The 27,875-nt window shown below is 53.5% G+C and overlaps 1 protein-coding gene and 1 long non-coding RNA gene across 3 annotated transcripts; one reads left to right on the top strand and one right to left on the bottom strand.

The window, feature by feature from the left end:
* Positions 1 to 1,708: 1,708 nt before the first annotated feature.
* Positions 1,709 to 12,579, top strand: LOC122365125 (homeotic protein empty spiracles-like). 2 transcript variants are annotated; one of them, XM_043336085.1, is made up of 4 exons: positions 1,733 to 2,319; positions 2,359 to 2,437; positions 10,682 to 10,854; positions 11,629 to 12,579. In XM_043336085.1, the coding sequence occupies exons 1-4, from the start codon at positions 1,843 to 1,845 to the stop codon at positions 11,824 to 11,826; spliced, it is 927 nt and encodes a 308-aa protein (XP_043192020.1). In that variant the 5' UTR covers positions 1,733 to 1,842; the 3' UTR covers positions 11,827 to 12,579. The 2 variants fall into 2 exon arrangements, with proteins under 2 accessions (XP_043192019.1, XP_043192020.1); XM_043336084.1 differs by having other exon boundaries at positions 1,709 to 2,437.
* Positions 9,330 to 25,821, bottom strand: LOC122365126. Its single transcript, XR_006253681.1, has 3 exons — positions 25,735 to 25,821; positions 10,406 to 10,519; positions 9,330 to 10,013 (listed from the first exon to the last, which is right to left on the bottom strand). It is a non-coding gene; the product is annotated as an uncharacterized LOC122365126 (long non-coding RNA).
* Between the last annotated feature and the right edge of the window lie 2,054 nt (positions 25,822 to 27,875).

The following is a 27,875-nucleotide window of genomic DNA, read 5'->3' as shown; positions in this document are numbered from 1 at the left end:
TAGTGCCTTGAACTTAGTGCGATAAGCGCAGTACAGATTTAACGTCACTCAGTAGCTCAGTAAATACACCGGAACACTGGGTGCAGACTACACCAGTTGCTAAGAAAATATAGCAACACATTAGATACTGACTACATGAGTAACTAGCAAAGTACCTACACCGAAACACTGGGTTCTAAGCACGGACTAAATGAGCAGCCTAGTCACGAATACCCCGAACCACTGGGTACGACCTACTCTACATAGAAGCGTAGTTAATGCACCGAAACACTTGTACACAGGGATGCGGAGCCGTAAAAATTTCAGACGGCTCCGGCTCCAGCTCCGCCTCTGGAGAAAAAAAATCGGCTCCAGCTCCGGCTCCGGATCCGGGTGAATTGTCATGGCGGCTCCGGCTCCGGCTCCGGCTCAGAGTAAAATGGTCCGGCTCCGGCGGCTCCGGCTCCGGCTCCGGCTCAGAGTAAAATGGTCCGGCTCCGGCAGCTCCGGCTCCGGCTCCGGCTCCAACTCAGTACATCCCCTATGCGCAGGGATGTACTTTCCACGGAGCCGTGGAAATTTCAGACAGCTCCGGCTCCGGCTCCGGCTTCGGAGAAAAAATCGACTCCGGCTCCGGCTCCGGCTCCGGGTGAAATGTCATGGCGGCTCCGGCTCCAGCTCCGGCTCCGGGCAAAATGTGCCGGCTCCGGCGGCTCTGCTCCGGCTCCGGCTCCGCATCCCTGCTTGTACATATTACATGATTAGCGCAGTTGTTACACCAAAACACTGGGAACGGACTGCACATCTATCTCAGTGAAAACATCAAGACACTGGGGATAAAATACATCAGTAGTGCAGTGGCTACACCGAAACACTCGTTTAGAACTGTGTAAGTAACGCAGGCAATGCAGCGAAACACTGGGTAGGTACGGAGTACGGATTACAGCAGTAGCGCAGGGAATACACCAAAATGTTGTGCACTAAGGACGGGCTTCACTGCAGTAGCGGGGTGGGGAAATACACCCAAACACTGGCTATATACGGGACTACACCAGTCGGTCGGCCGGCTCTCGCTGGGACGGCCGTGGACCCAGAGCGACAGGCAGGGGGACGGGTGGAGGGCGCCGTCTGCGGCACTCGCCGTCAGCGACGCTCGACGCTCGACGTCAGCCGCCACCGCCGCCTCAAAGGCCGCCGCTGCCGACGCCGTGTGCCGACACGGACGTGCCACTAATCACAACATTACCATACGGCCTGCACCGTGCGCCGTTTTATCCTTATGTCATTACGGCAGTGATAGATGGTCATTGCCGGCTAATGGCAGCGGCCAGGCCACGCCCCCGCAGGTGCGCCGAGGCGTGGCCTGCACGCCGCCGGCGGCGGGGCGGGGGAAGCCGCCCGGGGCGCCGGGCCGGGGCCCTGTCGCCCCTCTGTGTTCGCAGCTGCTGTTTCTGCCCTATCAGTCGCCGTCCCCCGGCCGGCCCACGCGGCCCGCGCTGCCTGCCCGCTCAATTGGCACACTAAATCGCATTAATTTCAATCTGGCACGGCGTAACCAGCCCTGTCGAATCCGCCTCCGGTGTCGCCTGGCGCCGGCGCCGGCTCAACTGCGGCACTGCCACCTGGCGACGGGACGAGGAACTGTGCAGGCTCCGCCCAGCGCGCTCTCGACCAATCGGAGGCCGGTATTAGGCCGGCTCAGATTGTGCGGGAGATAATGAACCAATCCGTGTCGAGTTTTAGATGTGTAATAGCCGCTAAAGAAATTGTTAAGTGTTTGTTAGCTAGTCTTGCCCCGACCGGCCGGCGGAGGGTAGTGTCGCCGCGTGCTCTCGCTCTGTGCCGCCGCCGCCGTCGTCCGAGATGATGGCACCGCTGAACTTCTCCGCGCCGGCCGCCAAGCCCAAGATCGGCTTCTCGATCGACTCTATCGTCGGCGACGACTCGCCGGCCGAGGAGAAGCCGCGTGTGTCGGCCGCCGGACGCGTGTCCCCGGCTCGCTCTCCTCGCTCTCCTCGCTCGCCGCGCTCGCCCGGCTCGCCGGCCGGAGCCGCCTGGTCGCCGTCGAGCCGGCCCCGCTCGCCGCTGCGCTCGCGCTCGCCGGTGTGGCAGCGCGGCGGCGGCGGCGGGCCCAAGTCGCCGCCGGTGGACCTCGAGTCGGCCAAGCTGGCCGCCTTCCACCACCTGCAGAGCATGCAGCAGCTGCACAGTATGCGGCTGCACGCGCCGGAGCCGCTGCACCCGGCCGCGCTGCGGACGCCGGTGCCCGGTCTGCCCGGGTTCGGTCTGGCGCACCCGCTGGCTCTGCCGCGGCCGGCGGTGTCGGCAGCCGGTCAGCCGCTGCCGCCGGCGTTCGGACCGCCGCACCTGGGCGCCGGCCTGCCGCCGCAGACGGAGTACCCGCTGCTGCCGTGGCTCTACTCGCGACAGGGACGCCTCTTCCCCTCTCGGTTCCCAGGTGAGTGCAGACTGCTGCTCGTGGTTGTGATCGTGAAGTGTCAGAACCGACCAGTCTGGTCTGGTTCGTAGCGCGAACTGCGTCTTGCGTAGTGTCATGTGTCATACGGTTGTCAACTGAGTCGTGTAGTGTCGTGTTGGCTCTGGTGGCAAGGCTGCAAGCTGGGTAGATTTGGTTTCCGTTTAATGCTGTTCTCGGTCAGATGCTGTTTTGGGTTCTGTCAGATGCTGTTCATGGGTCAGACTGTCTTGTCGACTCCGTCGTGATCATGAATTGTCAGTTGTGCACTGCGGCACGCTCAGAGCAGGTCAGTCTCAGGTCAGGTCAGGTCGAGTAAAACTGAATCAGGTCAGGCTGGGTCAGATCGAGCCCCGTACCCATCAGGCCGATCCAGGCTGGTTCAAGTCAGGTCAGATCTTCCCTGTCGACAGTCAACCAGTCTCGCCATCCCATGTGCCGTGTTCCCCGCCGCCACCACCGCGTGCATCCGTCCCGACTCAGACTGTGGAAGGGCTGCGCACCGCGGCCCGCTGACGCCGGATCGCTCTCCGGCCAATGTCAGATGTCGCCCGATGTCAGATGTCAGATGTCGATGTCAGATGTCAGATGTCGTCCATCATAGGCGGACGCCGCCGCCGACTCCGTATGGGGAGGACAGTGCAGCTCGCGCGGAGACGGACGCCGTTTTTGCCTGTCTGCTATGACGTACAAGCCAAATTGATTTGGTCCGAGTCCACTATCCATCATGGAGAGATGCGAATAGATCCTGTGCGGTGGCTGCCCGTCTCACTTTTGTGTATTAAAGCTTAGGTTTTTGCAACAGAAGGCTGGTAATCGGATGGATCAAGCAGGATTATGCTAAAACGTTTCAAGCGGGCGGTTGCTACACATTTTTGGCACACTACATTACCTGAGATCCTAAAGCTAGTGGCTTTTTGTTATCACATTCAACCAACCAAAGTCAAACTCGGACGTGCTCGCCGATAGGAATGCACCAATGGGAATCACCAAGGAATGTCTTACCATGTGGCAATCATTTACGCATGCGGCACCTGTAACAATATTTAGCAGCAGTTCGTAAGTGGTGCTTTTTGTGTGCGCGACATGTAGGTATACGCGAAGAGCGCCAAAGAAAACGTTCATATGCTATTCGAATGTCTATTATATTTGCTTTGATATAGCTAGTCACATATGTGGACGTCATTAAGAGACTCAATATAAAAACTGTCAATTTTCAGCAAGTTCTTTTGCTTCGAGAGTACATGAACCTCCAGGCTTCACGAATCAAACAGTTACATTAAAGGCTTACCGGTTTCGTCTATTGACTTCTTCAGCGCCGTGAAGTCAACGGCGCTTCTTCAGCGCCGTGAAGTCAACGGCGCTGAAGAAGTCAATAGACGAAACCGGTAAGCCTTTAATGTAACTGTTTTAATAGTTTGATTCGTGGAGCCTGGAGGGTCATGTACTCTCGATACAATACTTGTCCATTTATAACTACAAAAGTTCTTTTGCGTAGGCATCAGTATCATTTCGGTCTTTTCGCCGAGCATTTGCACTTAAAGCCCAAAAGCACATCGGACAGCTGCGACAGAAATTATGTCATCTGTCTTCTGTTGACCTGACATGACCTGATAACTTTGACGGCAGAGGGACTGCGTTTGTTTCCAATACCATCTGTTTGCACCATGTGGAACACATTGATGCTACACCGTTCCTACCTTATGTAAGACAGCACACCGTTTACCGGTGAACTTATATGTAGGTATGGTTGCAGTTGAATCTGGGAATGCCACCAGTGTGTAGGTATATCTTGAATCTTTATTTGCTGAGCACCGAGCCTATGATGTGACATCTTCCACGTTATAAGTAGGCTGGTGAGGTCTAGCTTGCTCTATTGATCTAAAAGCGAGAAAGCAGGAGGAAGTGGCTTAAGCGCAGTAAATTTATTTTATTTAGAAATTTAATTGTTTATTCAGAACGTGGTAATTACATTGCTCGATTTGTGCCAGCTGTTTGTCGCTTATTCGAGGCAAAGGCACTATAGAACGATGGTTATTAATGTTAATTGTTGAGGTAAAATGTGTTTTATATGTTCATTGATTTGCGGTTGTTGCCATTTGGGCGAGGGTGCATTTGTTTATGTATCCCAAGGGTAGTGAGCTGGTGTCATTAATCAGCTCTAATGTCAGGGACCAAGGAGACACCCCCATTGTTTGGCCAGTAGCCATTCATAATCTTCTATGACTTGTCACATATATGGAATGTACCCATCACTTTTTCCACACAATGCACCATTTGAGCAGATATGTTGACAAATGATTGTAAAATACTTAAGTGGTTAATGAAATACAGACGTGTTAAAGTTTGCAACATTTGTGTAGCTTTTAGGAAACCTGCAGTAGCGGCGGAACACCTTCAATTAGGGGGGGGGGGGGCACTGCCGACTTTTGGTCCCATTCTTTCCATGCAACGCCCATAGGGCTTATGTCAAAATGCCAAAATCAAAGGGGGCACGGTGCCCCGGTGCCCTCCCCGTTCCGCCGCCTATGGAAATCTGCACTGTGCACAGGTGCTTAGCATCCTAAGACCTTTGGCGTTTCAAGGCGCGGCCGAAATTTCGTTTCTTTCTTGCTTTTGTGGATATTTATAACAACGCAGACCTTATAGAGCGCTAAGTAGCGTAGGAAGTGCTACGTCCTCAGAATTGAGATATTGTAAAACATATGCATAATAACGCATACGTGCGCATACATGTAAATACATATCATATCTGTATGTATGTCAGCTAAATTTGAAGCCATCAGTTTATTCTGTGATTGACTATTGACATTTACAATGGTGCATTTAATGCATAAATAAACGAGCGGAACGGAATGACAAAAAACATGTTACAATCTGTAGTATTCATTCAACATACAAAAGTTGAAATGGCATAATACAGTGGATGATAAATTATCTATAGGTATGCGAGCACAATTACATTCATTTTGTTTGTTTCTGTACTTATAACAGAGACAAGACTTGGTCTTTATAGATGGCATGTCAAGCGATACTTTAATTGAGCAATTATACATTGCTTAATGCTTATTTCCAAATTTCTCACAAAGGCACACCTCGCGTGCTGCTGTCGTATGACAGAAAAAAAATGCCACCTACCCTTGTCACTTTTTAGACCTGCTTCTCATATTCCGTAATTTATTATGCACTTTTGTACTTGCTTGTCATTCGTGTTGTTGATGTTTGACTGGTGGGAATGGGAAAGCAAATCATCTGCGGGAAAAACAACGAATTAAGACGAATTCATGTGTAACGAAATATTTTACTGACGGAAATGGAGGTGATTTTAACCCAAAAGGTGCGGAGAGTCGAGAGAAGCATACGTGGTTTAAGATTATTGTATCATTGTCTTAGCTTTTCATTGGATCCAATCAACCCTTTGCAATCAGAGCTTTGAAATCCGGCATAATATGAAATTGGTCAAGCAGGTAAAAATATGTAAACTTATCCATCATTCATCGTTATTGTCGCCCATCTTTTATTTGCTTGTATTACAACTTGACTTATGTTCAATTTTTCGACTGCATTTATTGTCAAACACGGGTATTCAATTATCAATTGTTGTAAACTGATAGGTAGGTAGCATGTACCGTGTGTCCTTTACCTGTTAGGACTTTTACCAACCACTTCTTCGTATAAGATATGACTCTTTCTTGAGATCAGGTATTCTTTATTCTGGCAATGAAAAGCTATCGCACTGTTTACGATTGTGACAATGAATGCAGATAGTGCACACTTGGCTTACTTTAATAGGAATCGCCGTTATACAGCATATTTACTCACATGTTCGTCGCATTGAATTTAAAAATATGCCATGAAACGTGAATCACTTTATATGTTCGCGTCTCATCTGCCCATGCGTCCACTTCAATGAGTGTTACCTGCAGCACAGTGGATACAAATATTGTTGTAACTAAATACAGTTACCATCCGGAGCACATGGCTCATGGACAAAAAACGCTAGCAGGATGGATGACAAATTCAAAACGATCGACCAAACTTCCCAGCCCTCTTCCGTCCTATGACTCTCCCCCTCCCCCCCCCCCCCCACACACACACACATCCTCCTCCAATGGTGGTAACGTTGTTCTGTTAGAGATGCAGCTTGGAGGCTGGAGCACTTCCCACTGTTTCCCATGGCGATGGCTGTTCCAAGCCGAACACTGCTTTCCCTTAGCTGCGACTGGGCTGACCAGACCAAACGCACGCAGCCACCCAATCAAGCGCCACGCCGTAACTTCATAGGCTTAACCCGCGCCCCGTAGGGCTACCGGCGGACCCTACCACCCGTAGGGGGGGGGCCGTTTCGGCCCCCCCTAAGATCTCGGAAAGTTACCGGCCGATTTTCAAAATTCAAACGGTGTTCGATAGCCCCACCCGGGAACTACCTTGTGACCAAATTTCATTGACCTAGGTCAAACCGATGACGTCACAGGTCAGGTCAAAGGTCAGATTTTCACCGTTCACAGGCATTTCAAGAAATGTGTTGTGAAATCGAGTTAATTGGTAATTTATTGAAAACCATCGATGGTACATTGTTCGTCAAACACATACTTTGCTATCTGAGGTCACTGATACCAGGTCAGGTCACAGCGAGGTCAGGTCACCGGGGTCACAATATGAAAGTGTCGTGTGATACATGTTTTATGGTCCATTTTACATGACAAATGCGATTATGTGGGTTAGACAGCCTTTGGGGCCAGCCTAGGTCACGTTTTGGTGAAGGTCAGGTCAAGGTCAGGTCAAATAAGGTCAAATTTCAAAGTTGATATTTTTGTATAAAATGGGTATCGATTCGATGCAGCTCGTCACAGGGAGTCTAATGGTGGTCTTTGTTTTGCTCTACGAGGTCTAGAACTGCCAAAAATTGAGTTTGAAAATTTGACGTCATCAATTTTGAACAGTTTTTTCGCTATAACTTGGCCAAAAAACGAGGTATCGATCTGAAATTCGGTATGTAGATAGAAGACGGTAGGTACTATCACATATATTCCGTTTTTTTTGAAACTCAAAAAACTTTTTGGATTTTTTGGCTAATATATCCAAAAAAAATGTTTTTTTGATTTTTGGGGTTCAAAACTCAAAAATTTCAAAAATTCGAGATAGCAGTTTTGTAGCCCTGTCAATTCTACACCTTTTATGTCTTGATCATTTTTCTGTATCTTCAAAGCTGTAGGCCTGACAGGTCTTCTCGCGAAGGTCTTTTTTCGGTCGAAAATGACAGAACATGACGTCATTCTGACGTCATTTGTGGCCAACCTATCATAGCTTCTGGAAAATTTTTGGTCACAATGTGTAAAATTGATGCCCGGAGGGGTCCTGAAAGTTTGGTGGCGATATCTGAAGCGGTTTAGGAGATATCGACCGAAAAGTACAGGGGGGGCCGTTTCGCCCCCCCCCCCCCTACGGGGCGCGGGTTAAGTAAACGTTGTTTATGAACGCCGGCCTAAACATGATGATTAGGGGAGACGCGCGCGCCGCGCGGGCGTCCATTTTGGCGTCAGTGACGCCGGCGAGCGGTCGGCGGCGGCCGCCACCTGTCCTACTGCGACTCATTATAACTGTAATCGGAACATTGGCGCCGAATTAATGTAAACAGCCGGGACAGTTTGATTATAGCCGGCCGCGAGCGGGCGCCGCGAATAGCGCCTGACGCTCTCCGCTCAGCGCGGAATGCACACAAAACGACGCGACGGCATTCTTGGGGCATTAATGGCCGGCAGAACCCTTTGTAAGCGGTGGCTAATAACAGGGCACGGCGCGGCCTCAGCCGCCGCCGGCCGTGTCCCCGCAGCGCCGCGCGGCGCGGCCCAGCGCGGCCCAAACAGCCGGCAGAGCGACGGGGCGTCCTGTCGCCGACACTAATGAGAAACACGGCGTATTACTGGCGACCGGGGGCGGTCGGCGGCGGACATACCCGGCCCGCCCCTCCGGCTGACCCGCTCCCCTCCCCACGGCCGGTCAGGGGAGCAGAGGGGACAAAAAATCCGTGTCGCTGTCGCCCGCCGGCCCCGTCGTTACCGAGCCGCGTCGGGCTCCTGGCACTGTGTTTAGCGACCGTCGCTGGACTGAGTGTCTGGACGACCTGGAGAGACCCACTGGAAGAGCGCCACGTTGACTAAGGCCACTGGAATTCCGTCCCCACCGCCACTCAGACACGCGGATACTCCCTCCCAGACAGGCCGGCGATCGCTCGCTGCCGCCGGCTCAGTTGTTTTCGCGTCGGCCAGTCATTTAGCCGATAAGGAATGTGTAATTCAATCAGATGTGCAGCATGCGTGATAAGCTGGGCTTATTCACCGGACTTGATTGGTAAATATCGGTTGTTCTTTCACAGTCGATAACCATACAGTCCTTGAAACGTGACTGGATTTCTGAAAGCCACTTTACGGAGTTTAATCAGCATTGGTGTGTATATCACCAGGCTTACAAGGAAAAAGCCATCCAAAAGAATGCATCTAAAATACAATTAAAAACACCATTAGAATTATGTCTTGCCATAGCAACTTTCTGTATGCGTATTTGGTGTTAGCTGTCGAGAATGAGATACTCAAAACTGTCGTCCGTTGTATGCAGCTGATCATAAAACTCATTTCGCCAGACAACTTGTATCGAAACGATGTTTGAGTTATTAGGTATGCTTTACCAAACGTTTTGAAGGCGGTAATGATCTCGTTAAGACGTGTTAGAATCACCTTTGAAGTGACCGGTTGTTATGACGTGCCAAGGAATGTAACAGGAATATTAGAGCGCGTAACTGGGTTTATCTTTTCTCAAAAACTAACACCTCCTCGGTGTTATGTTCATGAATTGGAAGCTTCGCGGTCGCGAAAAATCTAATTCTCATGGTATATTCAGCTGCACGGAAACAGTCCCGCTTCAACCTCAAAGGCTGTTGTCGATGGCGAAAATTACGCTGCATAATCCATGCGTTTAATAATGAGTTCGTCACTTCGCGGAAGTTCAACACGGCCTTCTCGTGCCAGCACCGCCTTAGCCAACCAGTTTTGTGGTGGAAACATTACTTAATTATTATTGAAATTTGACAAATGACATGGTAACTGTTTGATGGGGCACGGACCCAATGTGCGGCGCCGGCCGCACGTCTTAAATCCACACGATATTGGCCGACAGTGCTGAGTCATAAGTTAGAGCCGGTGACTGCTCATGCCATTTGGCCGAATAAGGCTGTTATTCCGCGGAACGTCCCCCAATGTGGCGATTTCCTGCGGCCATAAAATGCTCATAGTCTTCTATCAACGAAAATGGCCCATAAAGTCATCACCATCAAGACATAGGACGTTTAAAATGATCCTAGATAAGTCGTCAAATTTGCAGCGCGAATGGCTGAGCCGTTTCGGATGGCACCGGGGAGCGGCGACGGAGCGCTGAATCGGCCGTCGGTGCCGACTATAGCCGGACAGCTCAGCGACGGTCGACGGTCGGCCGACGTCGGCGACCGTCAGTGGACGCCCATCCCGGGTCGGTTCAGCCGGGAGAACCACCTCCCCCGGCACGGCTGTGAACCATGCAAATTACTTCATGCTCCACACAAGTGGCGAGCACAGAGAAGGTATAATAGCACGCAACATTACAAACTGGGAGCTAATTCGCCTTTGTTGCTTCATGCAGGCAATTATTTAACCACTCGTGTCTTCAAAGTGATTTATTCTCGTCACATTGAGAAAAAGACCATGGGGTGTTTGAGAATGGGACGAGCGAGTATAATGCAAATGGCTCTCAGCTGGCTGCCGATGGGTCTCGTCACGCGATCGAGACGCGGCTAGCGGCAGCAGCCGCTGAGCAGGGCCTCATGGCAACCCACCCGGCCAGGCGGGCATACCGATCCGGAGAACCGACAGTAGCGGCGCTAATTAACGGTACGGCGACTGTGCAGCGCCGGCTACTCACCTGTGGATGGTGTCGCCATTGTTGCGGTCTTCCTGTGGCAGTTGACATATCGCCCGACAGTCAGAGCTTCGTTTTCATTCATTCGCCTGTTGTTCCCCTTGGTGTATCCGGTAGCTGTGCAACACAAAGAATTTGTGTCACGTTTGCAGTCGTGACATTCATGTCAACACTGTGTCACGATGTGATATGACACCCGTTAACAGCCCCCCCCCCCGTTGTACCCATAAAGCCAGTGTCTGTTCAATACGTCTGACCCTTCTCTCTGTTCTCCCGCAGGTCCCGAGTTTCCTGCGTTTCTCCTGCAGCCCTTCCGGAAACCCAAGCGGATCCGGACGGCGTTCTCTCCGAGTCAGTTGCTGAAGCTGGAGCACGCCTTCGAGAACAACCACTACGTGGTGGGCCAGGAGCGCAAGCAGCTGGCGCAGGCGCTCAACCTCTCTGAGACACAGGTAAGGAGAGCGGTCGGGGATAGGGGCGAAGGCTGGCTGCTAGTAGGGCGGCTAACTCATGGGGGGGGGGGTATCATAAAACAGACACGCACACTGCACAGTCTCACAGAAGGCTCAGTTATGATCTGTGGACTGTGCGTGCCTCCGTGGCGTTCTTTTTGCCGGCAGCTGGTCTGTGACCCTGTTGGTCTGTGACCGCCGGCTGTTGGTCTGTGCCCGCCAGCTGTTGGTCTGTGACCACCAGTCGGACTGCCCGTATCTGGGAGCGTTCTCGGCTCCCGGTCGGACCGTCAGCGACCGCTCAGCCGCCGGTGGCACTCGATGACGGCTCATGCATTCCACATGAGCGGCGCGCCACTGCGGGCCAGCCGCCGCTCGGGGACCCTAAAGCCGCCCAAAGTAATCTGCGCCGCCGCCGACCGGCGCGCCACATATGAATCGTCGCGCCGCGCCGGCGGCCATTTTAGCGTCCGAGTGCGCCGTTATCGCCGCAAAGAACGAGCAAATAGTCTAATAAAACTAACGACAGCGCCGAGATCCATGCCGGCGGCGATAAATGAGATAAAAACCATTAGGCCGATTCCGAAAGGATGTTCTCCCGGGGAGAATGGTGCCGAAGAATAGGCCGCCATCCAGCTGCCGGCGCTGTCATAAATCGACGGTCTCGACGAGCACGTCCCACATAATGGCGGCACGATCACGTCGCTGACGATGATTGCGCGCCGGAAGCGGGTCGACGCCACTCGCTAACGACGTCTCTTTGGTCTGTTCCAGGTCAAAGTGTGGTTCCAGAACCGACGCACCAAGCACAAGCGCGTGCAGGACGAGGAGGGCGGCCCGACCAAGTCCCCGGGCGCGTCGGTCGCCGCCGCCGACGCCGCCGACGATCAGACCGACAGTCTGCTCACCTACGAGGAGTCGGACGACGAGAACATCGACGTCGACGCTGCTGATAAACCCGAGCAGCAGTGAGAGCTATAGGACCGATACCGCGTCCGTGCGCGCCGGTGGTGGTGCTGACGTCACGCTAGCTGAAGCTGCCGGCGTTAATGCTGGAGCTGATGCTGGCGCTGACGCTGACACCACTGGCGCTGACGCCACTGAATCTGGCACTGACGCATCTGACGCCGTCATTAGTGCTGGTGCTGAGCTGCCCAGAGGTAGCTGGATCACCAGCCAGAGACTGGACGGCAGACTGGGTGCACCGCAACACTATTTATTTGGCCTAGGCGGCCGTATGGACAGAGGCTGGTGCCCAGTGCCGACTGAATAACCCCTATACCATGTGATATTAATTTCCCAGATGCTACTCTATCGAACTCTGATAGGGCGTTCGTATTGTGTGCTCGACTCTAGAGGTGCCCGACCGTGGTGAAACCAGAGACCGTTGCCAGTCTGATTATTTTCCCAATGTGATATTTGTTGTAGACTAGACTAGAGTATAGTATTTCTTGGCCGTTCAGTGGCAGCTGTGTGCGTGTGTGTATGTGCCAGTTCGGTGTTGTACATATGTCTGTGTCTGGTGACGACCCGCCATCTTTGGGCCCACTACGACCGAATTTGGTGCTTACTGACATATGTACAAAATGACGTATATGTGTGTATGTATTGGTTATTAGGAACGCTGATGTTAGAAGATGATAAGAAAGTCTTTTGGGACCTATATATGTAAAATGTGTGTCGGTGGTCCTATCGAACAAATAAAACAATGATAGATAAAGAAAATCTGGCAGTTTTAGGTATATGGGTTTGATAGGGTACACTTTGTAGTTCAAACACAGCGGTCTCGTCACTTACATACACCACAATCTAAGCGTAGGTATGAATCATGTCCAAGAAGGAATTCAGTTGCGCAAATGCTTCAAGTATTCTCAAAATGAAGTCGACTTTGATCATAATTAAGCCTCATTGATGATCGATCATGAGCGTTTTTACAGACAGCCTATCTAACGGCGATAACAGAAAAATGACCGTGTGTCGATCACTTCAGAAGGACAAGTTCTAACTTAAAATAGTAAGAAGTCAAAAGATTACCGTCTAAGTCAACTATTTCTTCAGGCGAGCTAATTAAAGGGCAAAGTTTTTAAAAGTTGAATGATAACATTGGGTGCAGTGATAACGAAAGCAGACTTTTAAGAGTACCTGTCCAGTAACGGCTACCAAATGTCCGAGGAGCTTCAGTTAGAGACAAAACATTTTTCAACCTGGCACCACCAGAATTGTGCAGCTATTAGGCTGAGGCCAACAGCAAAACCCTTCTGTACACTTTGACAAATCCAAGTAATCCAAGTGATAAGTGGCCGCGCTTCATCACAAACTCAAGTCACTGAGCCTGGCTCGACACTCAGCAGCGCACGTCACCAGCAACATAACGTTACAACGACTATCACCTCAACGCACGATGCCTGTATTTCGCTTTTAATGCTTTAACCTACTCTTACACAACGGTAGACATTAGCGCATGTACCAAAATGTTAGGGTAGATGCCTAACTGCCTAATCTGTCCAGAATTGGGCAGCGTTTGACAAATGCACATGGGTGCAAGCTTATCTTTAAAGTTTTTTCTTACTGTTCGGTAACTGTGCTTAGGCAAATGCTGATAACGTTGACAGATGGCTTTATCTGGACAGTTTCTTTGACAAATGATTTATTGTTAATATGCCTTATAAACAAGAGGTGCTCGTATCATCAATAACTATCGCCGCCAATGACTTACCCATCTAAATACAAACTAGTTTTGACGGAATCATTACCCTAACCAGTAACCATGAATCAAGACACTTTATTTCAGGCTAATTATATCGAATTCATCTATGAATGAAGTGAGACAATTTTTTTTTACTTTTTTGAACATATATTTTTGCAAAGTTCCCATGTTTTGTCTATTGAAGTCTGGTTCGATCAGTTGCATTATTAGCAATCATGTAAACTAGGGTTTGGGATCCATTAAAAAATCAAATGTTTCATATATGTGTTTCCAATCACACACCAGGCATCAATATCAAATCAAATAAAAACAGTCAAATCTTAACTATCAAGCCTAATTTTCACTTATCATGATTTACAGCGTACTTGATACAATTCCATGCTCTGTGATTGGCTAAGTAACGTGGAAGCAAAGTCTAAATCATGATAATATGTGGTAGAATTCATCTTATCCATATAAGTAAAACAGTGACAGAATTACGCTTGAACCAATCTTAGGTTACAAATGATTGTGACCGTACTGATAGAGCAGAGTCGTTCCAAACTCTTCATATGTCTGACCATCACTCCCACTGGTTACTGCCGACGAATGAAAAATATACGTTTTTGCGTAGCACGATTCATGTGAACAAAGAGAAAGGTTCCATGGGTCGCCCAAAATAGACACAAACAGATGACCGATTTAACGACGTTCTGGTCAGTCGGACATTTTTAGCACCGACTCCAGATTGTGGAGGACTGACGTCACGCTACGGAAGATTTGGTTCACCGCTCATGAATGGCAGTCGCCTTATCTTGTATTGCATTCTACGCCGGTGACAGGTAAGGCTACGGATCCATTAATCAGGCTTTGAGTTCCGGAAACGATTGCGCGACATTCCAGACATGAGCTGTTGTGTGGTAGGACCGGGGACAGCGGACGGTCGCCGAGGGTCCTGCGTGTCTCGTGGACCACGTGGACCACGTGGGCGTACGTCCCCTGTCTGACGGACCCCCTGGCCGTCTGACGGACCCCGGCCGGTATCGTGTCCCCCATCAGCCCCCCACGCCGACCCCGGGAGCCCGATCGGACGGCCGACTGTGATCCCAGTCACGCCCAGGCGACTTCCGTAACCCATTGTCTTTCAATCAGAGGGGACCTTTTAAAGCGACATAATCTGGTGTGAAGCCGTGGTCTATGAGCTGTCTGTCCCATCACTAGAGGCCCGCCGCTCGCCGCCCGCCCGGACGGACGGACGGACGGGCGACCGCTGCCGCCATCTTTGTCGCCGGTGCGCCGCGTGTCACTGGAACAGCTGACACTGACACCTCTGGCCTGACACAGCACGGCCTGACTTGACCTGACCAGGGACACCGCCTGAGCTACGAACGGGCACGACATGAACGCAGCCACCATTTCACCGTGAGGGCGCCCCTCTCCCCCTCCCCCTCCCCATCACCACATCGTGAGACAGAGGCAGTGTGACGTCATCCCTGGGGCGAGCTGCCCACGTCACAACCGGTGTAAGCAAACAGGTCTGCTGTCAAAGGCTGCCGAGTGACGGTGTCGGACGGCTTAGGAAACACGTAGGGGCAGCGGGGGAGTCGGATACACGGTGATTGGCTAGTTACACGGGAGATTGCGTTAAACAGCAATTGGTTGGTTACACGGGGATTGGTTGCAACTTGCACGGCGATTGGTTAGTTACACGGGGGAGTGGGGCACACAGCGATTGGTTAGTTCCATGGGGGAGTGGGGCACACGGCGATTGGTTAGTTGCAAGGGGGAGAGGAGTACACCCGCTACACCGTGATTGGTTACCACAGGGGAGTGGGGTACATACATGGCGATTGGCAGCAAACTCTTTTGGAAAATGTGAAGAAATGGAGAGGGTGTTTTAGGCGGCTTCCAATACGGGAGAGGAAGAGAGAAAAGAAGGAAAGAGGGTACTTGCATGCTGCGGTTGACTGGCACCAGCTATCGATGCATCCCATATACCTACAGAAAATTCCCAGAGATACAGCAAGCCAATGCAGTTCAATGTTTGAGGAAATCAGATAGGGTGATCGCCTGCTACGACAGCTTCGGCGCGTGTCAATAATAAACAAATGTTTATCGGCCTATATTGGATCATGTAGCAGTAGTAGCCCAACGGCAAAAGAAAGGGAGGAATGCGACTTATCTATCGATGCCCTTTTCACGATGCATTGGCGGTTTTGGGTCCAAACAGGCAACGGGTAGCATGGTAAAGTCTGAATATCTTGTATTGCAGGTATCAATGCTGATAAATTTCCTTTATACAAATCAGGGCATATTTTAACATACTGACTGCGTCCCATTTTGGGACGCAGCCCCCTGCCTTTGGGACGTAGCCCTCGCGAAATTTGGACCACTGCGTCCCACACTGAAATGCCACGGTTTCAGCCGAAAAGTGCGAGCAAAAATAAGTAATATGCCTCGGTCTTTTACTGTGTAAAAGATGTTGGCTTTCCGATTGCTTTGTGCCCTGATTTACTATGTACCTAAGCACATACATGCCCTCTCCAGTCCTTGTGCCCTGCCCTACCCTTGGTCATACACCTTATTATGTTCTTCCCTACTATACCCCTAAGATATGTGCCCTGCCCAGTGCCCTGTCCTTAGGTCTTGTACCTTGCCCTGTCCTTTCTTCAGGCCCTGTGCCCTGCTCTGCATTCAGGCCCTGTGCCCCGCTCTGCCCTGCCCTCAAACACGATACTTTATATATTCTGCCTGGAAATTTGATGCGCTGCCTTCCCGTCTTTTGGCCCCGTGCCCTGCCCTACCCTAGTTTGGGGCCCCTGCCCTTCTCTGCCCTCAAGCCTTGTGACACGTCCTGCCATCAGACCCCGTGCCGCTGCCTTGTCTTCAGGTACTGTGCCCTGCCCTGCCATCAGGCCTTGTGCCTTCCCATGTCCTCATGCCCCGGCCCCGCGCCCATCCTCGAGCCTAATGCCTTGCCCTGCCTCAGGCCCTGTCCTGTCATGTTCTGCTTCCAGGCCTCATGTGCATTGCCCTGCCCTTAGACCCTGTGCCCTATTCTGCCATTAAGCCTTATGCGTTATATCGCCCTCAGGCCCGTGCCCTGCCTCGCCCTAAGTTGCTGTGCTCTGCCCTGTCGTCAGGCCTTGTGCCGTCCCATGCCATGAGACCCTGTCTCCTACTCTGCCCTCAAGCCCTGTATTCTGCATTGCCCTAAGGTCTCGTGTCCCATGCCCGCTCTCAGGCGCTGTGCCCTGCCCTGTCATCAGGCCCTGTGGTGTCTCCCGCCCTCAGGTCCCGTGCCGTTTCCCGTCCTCATGCCCCGTGCCCTTACCTGTCCTCAGAACCCGTGCTTTGTTCTGCCTTCATGCCCTGAGCCTTGCACTGCCCTCAGGCCCCATACCCTGGCCCTGTTTCACCGGTGATAGCAGCACGCTGCTATTACACGTGTCAAATTGGGTTTCCATGGAGACATCAACAGGCCCATTGCTCAAACACTACCACAAGTATGACGTCAGCTCGCGGAATTTGATAGCAGCGTCCGTGAAACACCGCCCACGTCTTGTCATACCTTCGGGGCCCGAAGGTATGACAAGACGTGGGCGGTGTTTCGGGCCTTGTGCCATACCTGTGTCTTATGTCTTGCTCTACCTTGGCTTTAGGTACTATTTCTTGCCCTGCTCTGAGATCCTGCGTGTTGCCCTGCCACCAGGTGTGTTGATCATCAGGTGTTCTAAGGCCCTGTGTCTTACACTGCTCTCCGGCCTTGTGTAATGATAGCCTCAGACCCGCGCCTTGCCTTGCCCTCGGACCCTGCATCCTACCCAGCCCTCAAGTATCCGTCTTATCTTAGCTTCATGGCCTGAGCCTGCCCTGTCCTTAGGGCTCAGACTCTGTGTCCTGCCCTTCCCTAAAGTCCTGTTTAGAGATGTCAAGTTGGAGCCCGCAGGCCCGGAGTCTGGCCCAAAATCCGGCCCTACAGGGCTTTTGCATGCACAGTGGATTGTATCATTGTTTTGAGGTACCTCATCGAAACGCATCGACTGATATGCGACATGATCTATCTTGGTCACGAAATGACCTTAATGTGAGGTCAAGTTCTGACCTTGACATTTCGAGGTAAAAATGAGAGAAGAACGATCGTGCAAACGAAAATTCTCTACCTTTTTTTAGTTTAAAAGCTTTTCATGAAACCTATATTGACAAAAATTGTAATTTTACCCGTTTTTGGCTATGGAGCCTTAACCGTTGATCTGAACTCAATTCTGACGAAATATTGACGAAAGAGCTGTTCAAGATATATCGATTGCTTTTCTCCTATCGATTGCGCCCTCCTAGCTATCATAGTTTTTGAGACACCGGCACGTTTTCCGAAAAAAAATATCGCATCATTGCGAAGTTTGACATTTGATGGCATACGGTCAGATCAGGGCCGTCATGGCCGTCTGGCCATAGGAGGATATAGAGGGGGCCACGGGGCCATGCTCCCCCCCCCCCCCAAAGCGCCCGGAAATGGCACAAAATCGACACATTTCTGGGCATAATAATTAAACAAAGGAACTTCCATTGGGAAAAGTTTGGGTTATATTACGTGATAGGCAGTAAGGAAGCGAAATCCGAAGCATCCAAAGCATCCGTTCATCCAAAGCATTAATCTATGATGGATTTTTTATGTAGCTTTAAAATCCGATGATTTCTTGTCACAACTTGGGTACTGTAAACTGTTTGACCTTACGTCATCTAATTTTTTCAAACACATAGTATCTTCAATGCAAATTGGCAATGTTTCACACGTCAACTTCTATTTTGAATCGATTGATAAGGGTGAAAAACGCATGAAGAGACGTAGGTATGTATCACATTTTAATCATGTGCATATTCATTTTTATTCTCTAAGCATAGGTACAATTTGGTGCGTCAAGGGAGGTCAAACACGCCCAACGCCGTTCAGGAAAACGAGTGACTAACAACAATGTAAATGTCATTAAATCGCCGGTCCGCCCTTTGAATGCGGATAAAGAACGCACTACGACTGGGCGAATTTCGAGACTGGCCAAAAGCAATCACAGCCCGCTCCCAATATCCCGCTTGCAGTGCCCCTCCACCAGCACAGTACACAATGTATCTGTATGTACATTATCTCACTTGCATTATATACTATTTCGCTTGCAATGTGCCCTTTCCGATCAAAGCGTGTGCCCTATGCCACCTTTGGGACGCAGTGAAAAATCCTTAAAATATGCCCTGATACAAATGGTTAGAAGTAGCAATCGGAAGCAGACTCTTTCTTGTTAACTGTAAAGGCCTCTTGAATGGGCTCATGTCTTAATTAAAATGTTAAACGGCTTCAAAATTCCACGTCATCTGTGTCCAGGTTACCAGGGCATCCCAGCCAGGAAGCCTGACTTATAAAAACAGACTCCATTGGTCCGTAGAATTGAGTGGATGACCTGAATTGTTAAAAGGTTGATGGGGTTACAATTGACCGCATACTGCATATCCTACCTCATGGAACCGAGAGACAGAAGTGAGTAAAAATGGACTCAGTTTTATAGAATGTCGCTGGTTTGAGGGGCAAAGGTATGACTTGGACGCAAGGACTGGTTTTATGCTGAGGATCCACGTCTCCTCCGCCAGGACGCGACCTTGGACCAGCAGAGAGAGAGAGGCCCTTTTCGAATGCGTCGCTCGATGTCCACCTGTTCTGTCCACTTATTCACCCGGAACTGAGGAGTTCGGTCCGACCGGTAATAGCGTCCGAGTAATTAGACTGGCAGCGCGGCGGCGCCCGACCATCACTCAGAGGCCGCGACCCGAGACCCCTGTACCCCTTCCCCTGCACCCCTGCACCCCTGCCCCCCCCCCCCAGTAACGGTCACCAGTGACGGTGTCACCAGACCAGCCTTCATTAGAGGCGCGCGGCTATTTTCGGCGGCACCGCTGAGACGCACCGCCAGCGACGGCGCCGGGCTGCGGTGACGATCGCCGCCCTGTCCACCCGTGATGGGCTCACCCTAATTGAGGGGATCACAGGAGTCGGCGCCGGGGTCAGTGCCGCCGCCGCCGCCGCCGACCGCCCGTGGAGCCGCGTGGACGGCGCCGAGCTGATACCAAGTGTCGTTCCTTGTCGCCGAGTGTCATCAAGTGTTGAGGTCTCCGGGCCGGCGCACCGCCGGCGCCCACTATACGTGCTTTGGCTGATAATGATCGATCCCTCGTTGGCGCTGCCGCCACCGAGTTCACGACGAATAGGTAGGAAAAAAGGAGGGGAGAAAAAAAAATATGGAGTAGGTCCCTGTGTCGCGCCGTCACTCCTCTCCTCTCGCGGTCGCGGCCGCTCCCCGACTGAGCTCCCCATGTTATTGCCCGCCCGTCGTGTTTGCGCGCGTCCGTCCCCCGGCTCAGTGCCGGCTGGTCGCGGCTGGAGCCCTCAACGGGTCTTATCGGCGGCGGCCGATAAGACGGTCATTGAGGTCTCCGGGCCGGCGCACCGCCGGCGCCCACTATACGTGCTTTGGCTGATAATGATCGATCCCTCGTTGGCGCTGCCGCCACCGCCAAACCCGCCAAACGGAGAACCCTTCGCAACATAGGGCAATCGACACCCCGGAAACACCAGGGCAGCGTGACTCGCTGGATCTCGTTCTTGTGCTCAACATGAAGTTGCAAGAGTGTCTTTCGAAATGGCTAGAAGCAGATGGCTGGCCAGCTTATGCAAACGACACAGCTATATATAAGTAAAGGTGATAATAGCATGTGGGATGCCCAAGCAGATACCTAAAGCGCGGAATACCTAATAAGCATGAACATTACGGTCACTTGGGTGAAACATCAATAAACCAAATCGTTCAAACGCCATCAGCACGTTCTTACGTGTAACCGCCTGGGGATATCCAGTGATACGCCGTAACTCGCGGGACAAGGAAAAGTCCGCTACTTGGGACGTCACACGACGAAGCGGCTCGCCGAGGGACACGCTGACACAGGGCAGGCCACGCCGCCGACCTGACCTAACCCACCAGGGCATTGTCGAGCGGACCCCTGCTAGACCAAGTCACCGAACGGACCGAACATGCCAGGCCCCGGCCGCCCGGACCTTGTCAGGTCACGCCACTCGCCGAACCGCCCGAAGTTCCCAGGTCGGTCGCCGTCCGGGCCTCTGCCAGGGCACGTCACCGGACTAATCTAACTCCAGTTAATGGCCACGCCACTCGCCCCAGGTCATTGCCGTTCGGACCCCTGCCAGACCACGCCACTTACCGTACGAACTGACCTTACACTTCAGGTCATGTCGAGCGGGCAAGGCCATGTCACCGAACCGATCCAGATTCCAAGGCATGCGGTCCGGACCCCTGTCAGGCCACGCCACTCACTGAACGGACCTAACTCCCAGGTCAGTCGCCGTCCGAGCTCCTGACAGGTCATATCACTCACCCAACTGGCCTGACCTACCTGATCATACGCCGGTCGAACCTCTACCAGGTTACGTCACCGAACTGACCTAACTTCCCCCGACCTCCTTGTCCCAGACCACTGGCGTGTTCCAGGCCTCCACCCCCGGGCGATAGATCGGAGCGGGTACCTACCGTCTCAACAGCCGTAATAGGCGCCGCTCTCGTGCCGCTGTCCCATCTCCTCCCCCCCCCCCTGGCCGGCCGAGCCCAGCGAAGGCACGCCGCGTTGGGCCGCGGTGCCGCCTGGGGCGCTCCGTCGCTCCCCCTACAGGCATATGACACTCGCTCCGAGCCCGCCGAGCCAGCCGGCGGGCGCCGGCCCGAAGTCCGCAGCTGTATGGGACACTCCAAGTCAGTCACGTGACACCCCCCGCCAGGCGCGAGGTGCCCAGACGCGTGCCCCAGAGAGTGTCCCGACCGACGCCGAGGGCCGACCTGCCGTAAAAGGGGCCAACGGTCATAATCAGCTGTAAGCGGCGGCCCGCTCGCGTCACCGCTGCCCGTTGACGCCCAGCGGCCGGCGCTGGGCCAATGAGAACAACGATCCCAGTGCCGGCGGTGCTCCGCCCGCCGCCTCGGCGCTCCCACGACGCGGCCGCTAGGAGGGGGGGGGGGAGGGGCATCCCGATCGCTAAGGCCGAGCCCACGGGCGATGAAGGCATCTCACTGCTGCCAGCGGCTGCTAGGTACTGGCCGCTGCCAGTCCCTCCGACTCATAACATATGTCTAGGGGCACATCACTGTTACACGGATGGCCGGGAGCCCGGCCCACCCGCTCGCCACCGCGACGGTCCGTATTGTCTCAGGACGGTCATACTCGTCCCGCCTTCCCCTCCCCCCGGGCCCCCCTCCTCCTCCCGGCCGACCGTCCAAGCCCAACGAGGGCGGCGACCCCGCCGAGCCGCCGCGCCGCGGCCGACCCGGCGCGGCGGTCGCCCGACGGTCATATAACACGTCCCGCGCCGCCCCGGTCGGCGCCGAATACGGCCTGCCAGAAAAGGACACCGTCGCTCATAAACCAGCTGTGGACACAAACCAGCGGATCCCGAGACGGTGACACGCCGTCTGCGGCGTGCCGCGCCCGTGGTGGACGCCCGCTTGCGCCGCAGCCAGCGTCCGCCGCTGGGCCGCTCTGGCCGGGTCGTGTGAGAATTATCCCCCAACCCACTCGTCGGGTCAGTCACTATTCTGGCGCAGGCCAGACCAGCCGGTAAGCCACCACGGCCAACCCGGCAGCCACCGGCCGGTTGGTCATCTGGCGTTACCAGGCCAGCCGCCTCAACCGATCCATTACCACGTAAAGCTGGGGCGCTATCCGATCACCCGCCGCGGTGACCTATGGCCCGCTCGCCCACCGGCCGGACCAGTTCCCAGGTCAGGGCCGATGCGACCGCTGCCAGGCCACGCACCGAAGTGACCTAACATTACCAGGCCATGTCGCTCAGACCCCTCCGTGTCGCCCGCCGTACTGACCTCTCATTCCCAGGTCCGTCGCCGATCCGGCCCCTGCCAGGTCTACCGAACTGACCTAACAATCCCAGGTCAGTTTTCGAGCCCGTCTATGGCAAGCCACGCGCCGCTGAAGTAACATTTCTCTGTAACCGGCCTCACCGAACCGGCCTCAGCCCGAACTGGCCTCCGCCAGGCGTCGTACCGAACTGACCTAACATTCCCAGGTCCGTCGCCGAACCCAAGTCAGTCACCGAACCGTTCCGGCCGAGCCGGCCTCGCCGAACCGGCCTCTGTCCGCACCGGCCTCTGCCAGGCCTCGCGCCGAGCTGACCTAATATTCCCAGGTCAGTCGCTGAACCGGCCTCGCCAACCGGCCTCTGTCCGCACCGGCCTCGCCGAACCGGCCTCTGTCCGCATCGGCCTCACCGGACCGGCCTCACCGAACCGGCCTCTGTCCGCACCGGCGCCGTCACTCCGCCGCGCCGGCGACTGTCGCAGCTAACGCAGGCAAACACCCCCGGGCCGGTCCGAGTGCCCGTCACCCCGGGCCGGTCCACAGCGCCCGTCCAAACAAGTCGGCGGGCACCCCCGCCGACGCCCCAGAAACCGCCCCGCGCGTGTCAACACCGGCGCCGCGCGGACGGGAGACCGCTGCCCCGCAACCCCCCCCCCCAGGCCGGCCGCCACGTGGACGGGAGAGATAGAGAGAGAGAGAGAGAGAGAGAGAGAGAGAGAGAGAGAGAGAGAGAGAGAGAGAAAGAGAGAGAGAGAGAGAGAGAGAGAGGGAGAGAGAGGGAGAGAGGCGATAACGTCTCGCGGAGCGTGAAATACAAGACGGTTCAGTTCGGCACGAACTCCGACCCGGCCAGAGGCGTGAGCACGACCACGCCGGTCCCGCCGCGTGCACGGCCAACAGCACGGACCCGGGCGACAGTTCCGCACTGACTCCTGCAATACGACCCAAGTCGGTGATTGCATAGCCCCCCCCCCCGGCCAGCGCCACCGCGCGCGCGCCACGCAATCCGACCCAAGTCGACGATTGCATAGCCTCCATCCAGCGCCACCGCGCGCGCGCCTTGCAAATCGACCCAAGTCGACGATTGCCTGCCTCCGTCCAGCGCCGCCGCGCGCGCGCCTTGCGATCCGACCCGAGTCGACGATTGCGTGCCTCCGCCAGCGCCACCCCGCGCGCCACCTTACCACTCGGCCCCGTCCGCCGCTGACCTTGTTCCGCACTGACTCCTGCAAACCGACCCAAGTCGGCGATTGCATAGCCCCCCCCCCCCGCCAGCGCCACCGCGCGCGCGCCATGCAATCCGACCCAAGTCGACGATTGCATAGCCTCCATCCGGCGCCGCCGCGCGCGCGCCTGCAATCCGACCCAAGTCGACAATTGCATCCGCCTTGCCATGCATATCGACCCAAGTCGACAGTTGCATGGCGCGCCAGCAATTCGACCCAAGTCGACAATTGCATAGCCTCCATCCAGCGCCGCCGCGCGCGCGCCTGCAACTCGACCCAAGTCGACAATTGCATCCGCCGCTTACCTTGCCATGCAATTCGACCCAAGTCGACAATTGCATAGCCTCCATCCAGCGCCGCCGCGCGCGCTCCTGCAATTCGACCCAAGTCGACAATTGCATCCGCCACTTACCTTGCCATGCAATTCGACCCAAGTCGACAATTGCATCCGCCACTTACCTTGCCATGCAATTCGACCCAAGTCGACAATTGCATAGCGCGCCAGCAATTCGACCCAAGTCGACAATTGCATGCCTCCATCCAGCGCCGCCGCGCGCGCTCCTGCAATTCGACCCAAGTCGACAATTGCATCCGCCACTTACCTTGCCATGCAATTCGACCCAAGTCGACAATTGCATGGCGCGCCAGCAATTCGACCCAAGTCGACAATTGCATAGCCTCCATCCAGCGCCGCCGCGCGCGCGCGCCTGCAACTCGACCCAAGTCGACAATTGCATGGCCTCCGTCCAGCGCCGCCGCGCGCGCTCCTGCAATTCGACCCAAGTCGACAATTGCATCCGCCACTTACCTTGCCATGCAATTCGACCCAAGTCGACAATTGCATGGCGCGCCAGCAATTCGACCCTAGTCGACAATTGCAAAGCCTCCATCCAGCGCCGCCGCGCGCGCGCCTGCAACTCGACCCAAGGCGACAATTGCGTCCGCCGCTTACCTGCCATGCAATTCGACCCAAGTCGACAATTGCATAGCCTCCATCCAGCGCCGCCGCGCGCGCGCCCGCAATCCGACCCAAGCCGACAATTGCATGCCTCCCCAGCGCCACCGCGCGCGCCACCTGCGACTCGGCCCCAGCCGCCAGACCCCTGCAATCCGACCCAAGTCGGCGATGCATAGCCCCCCCCCCCGCCAGCGCCACCGCGCGAGCGCCATGCAATCCGACCCAAGTCGACGATTGCATAGCCTCCATCCAGCGCCGCTGCGCGCGCGCCTGCAAATCCGACCCACGTCGACAATTGTATGCCTCCGCCAGCGCCACCGCGCGCGCCACCTCGCAACTCGGCCCCGGCCGCCACTTGCCTTGCCCCCCCCCCCCCCCCGGCGCCCGCCGCCCCCCCGGCGCCCGCGGCCTCCCTACCGCCGCGTACCCCCCTGCCCGCACCCGTGTTGCTTCCCCGCCCCGCAGCCTATCGCTGCGCCCACCTGCCACCGGTCATCCTGCTGTCCGCCACCTATCTCCATTGTCGTTGTCCTGTTGTTCGATCCACTAGGCCAAGTATCCGCCGTGCACACCGTGCAACACTCAACCGGCGTCTCCTAAGCCAGAGCACTGCTCTCCGCACTTCCATCACAAATATGGAGTAGGTCCCTGTGTCGCGCCGTCACTCCTCTCCTCTCGCGGTCGCGGCCGCTCCCCGACTGAGCTCCCCATGTTATTGCCCGCCCGTCGTGTTTGCGCGCGTCCGTCCCCCGGCTCAGTGCCGGCTGGTCGCGGCTGGAGCCCTCAACGGGTCTTATCGGCGGCGGCCGATAAGACGGTCATTACCGAAGGTCAAGGTCTCAGTTTTCAAAAGTATCTACATATGAAGCCCATCGGCAAAGCCGCGGACACGATATAATTACTTAGGAACTAGGAAGAGAAACCAAAACATTTACAAATAATGATTCATTGCTCAGTAAGCATACTTTTTATGTATGCTCAACTTTTATGAGCATAAATTACAATATTTTCATAAAACTAAGTTGAAAAGAAAAAAAGGAATTCACCAAAGGAATAAGGCGCATAACAATACTGAATAAAGTACCTACCTGTAAACCAGGTGTATTTCTCAGCGCGCGACACACGCAGCTACATAATCACAACTGTTCGGACCTCGGTCCACTCAGGTCGGCCGCCCGACCTTGACACCGGCTCGGGTCGGTCACGTGATCAGCGCCTCGCCTCGGGCGCCGTGGGCCACGCAGCGGTCCGGCACGAGCGGTGAGTCAAGGGGTCAGGGGATGGAGTCTGCTGCACCCGCTGGTAAAAAAGCCTACCCAGTATCCACTCTGATACATCAAATAAGCCGCCTTAGGATAATTACAGAATAAGCTTTGCATCAGCTGAAGAAATATCGGACGTGCCTCATTTATCCTCAATAACAGCTCAATTTCTTAGTGCAATGGCGGTTAACCTGCCGAAAGAATCTGATAGGCTGATAAAGATGTATCGATTATCGATAGCTATTACAGGAATTTACACAATCCTCCATTTATTAGTACTTCGGCTTTCAATAGCGTTGCCTGTATAAATGGAGAATAGCATTATCTGTGTCCGATTAAGTCGCGCGGAAGGTCGTGTGACTTGTTTAACAGCCCAACTTCTGGGAACACGACCATTTGCAACCGAACGGCACATGCCAGACTTCGAATCGCGAGATCATTAATCTATGTAGCTATCTACCTAAAAGCTAATCTATTCAGTAAACACTAGGCATGCGGTATGTTAGTGAGGTCTCAATTAGACCTGCTAATTTGTGGTAATGTCAGCATTGTATGCTAATTGAGAAAAAGCGAATGCCTTGTGATTGAATTCAAAAGGCACTCATGGAATACAGTAAAGTTGCACATCGCAAAGACCCGTCCTAGCGTTGATGCACATAGCTAACGATGCGACGTCGCTCTTTTACCCCGCCTACGCCTTCGGAATCCCGATAATGAGAGTGCGGGAAATCGAATTCAGGGAAATTAACTTTACCATATGCATCTTCTACCCGGTTTGTTTTGGCTTCGATACACGGCCAATTTGTTTGACCATTGCGTATTTATGTACTCCAGCACCCATTAACCTACAGATAATGCAGAAAATGTCACGGGCATGCGACTACTGAAGATCCACTGACGTTGCGCTGTTACATAGCACCGTCACAGCCCACAGCACTTTCGTTAATGCCCAATTGGGTAGGCATGTAAGCACTGGTGAATCCAGTGGTCTTGTGGTCTTGAACGGTGGAAACAAGAACGGTGGAAACAAGAACGAAACAAGAACAAGTGGAAACAAGAACGGTGGAACTTGAAAGGTGGTCTTGAACGTCGCGGCGGTTAGGTACCCGAAAAGAGCTTCTTCATGTTCTAAAAACTCATCGGATTAAATGCTCACTGCTGTGCAAGTTAAAACAAACTTTACCACATAAACGTTGTTTAGTTTTCCTTTTGTTCTCGAAAAAGGCATTTTTTGTCAATTTCTGGAATCTGGCGCCACAGCGAGGACATTTCCCCTACATAAGGCCCCCCCCCCGGATCTGCCAGTGTATGTATGTTGCAGCGGCTGCCGGCTCTTATAAGTCCCTCATCTTAGCGTGAATTATTTATTCGAGGAAGCCGGTGACATTTTGTTTTCAGGCAAATATCAACATCGATGAAAGATTTTCAAAAAAGCTAAGCGCTTGGACAGATTGACAAAAAAGGAGCAGTTTTGCTTGTTTCTTACTTTGAGGATGTTTCTAGTAATTGTCAGAGGGATGTGTGTGGTCGCCGGCCATGCGAGGACGTGATGCGATGTGGACATATGCCTGGTTATAATTATATGTAGTTTGTTCTTGTTTGTCATTTTTTCAAAATCAAATGGACGCAATTACTTATTGTAGCCGGCTGCATGCCTATTGACAATGACTCTCAACAGGCCTCTGAAGTCCTGTTCTTCCCTGAATGGTATGCTTAGTGCAATGATTGATGGCCGTTATTATGATAAATTAAATGAGAAATAATTCACCGGGATACAATAGTACTGCTGGCGCTGTTGTAATAATGTAATGCTATCCCTGAACCCTACTCCATGGGCTCTACCAGGCCATTTTCCAGGAGTAAATTATTACTATTCTAACTTCAATTGCCGTTTCATTGCTGTTTTGGTGTATTTGATCTACATATATGGTGATATACATTTACATATCAGTTCCTATAGCACTGGT

Source organism: Amphibalanus amphitrite, unplaced genomic scaffold, assembly GCF_019059575.1.
Source record: "Amphibalanus amphitrite isolate SeventyFive unplaced genomic scaffold, NRLGWU_Aamphi_draft 000716F_arrow, whole genome shotgun sequence".
Taxonomy (NCBI): domain Eukaryota; kingdom Metazoa; phylum Arthropoda; class Thecostraca; order Balanomorpha; family Balanidae; genus Amphibalanus; species Amphibalanus amphitrite.
The sequence above is the reverse complement of the archived record's forward strand: the minus strand, read 5'-3'. Positions and strand labels throughout refer to the sequence as shown.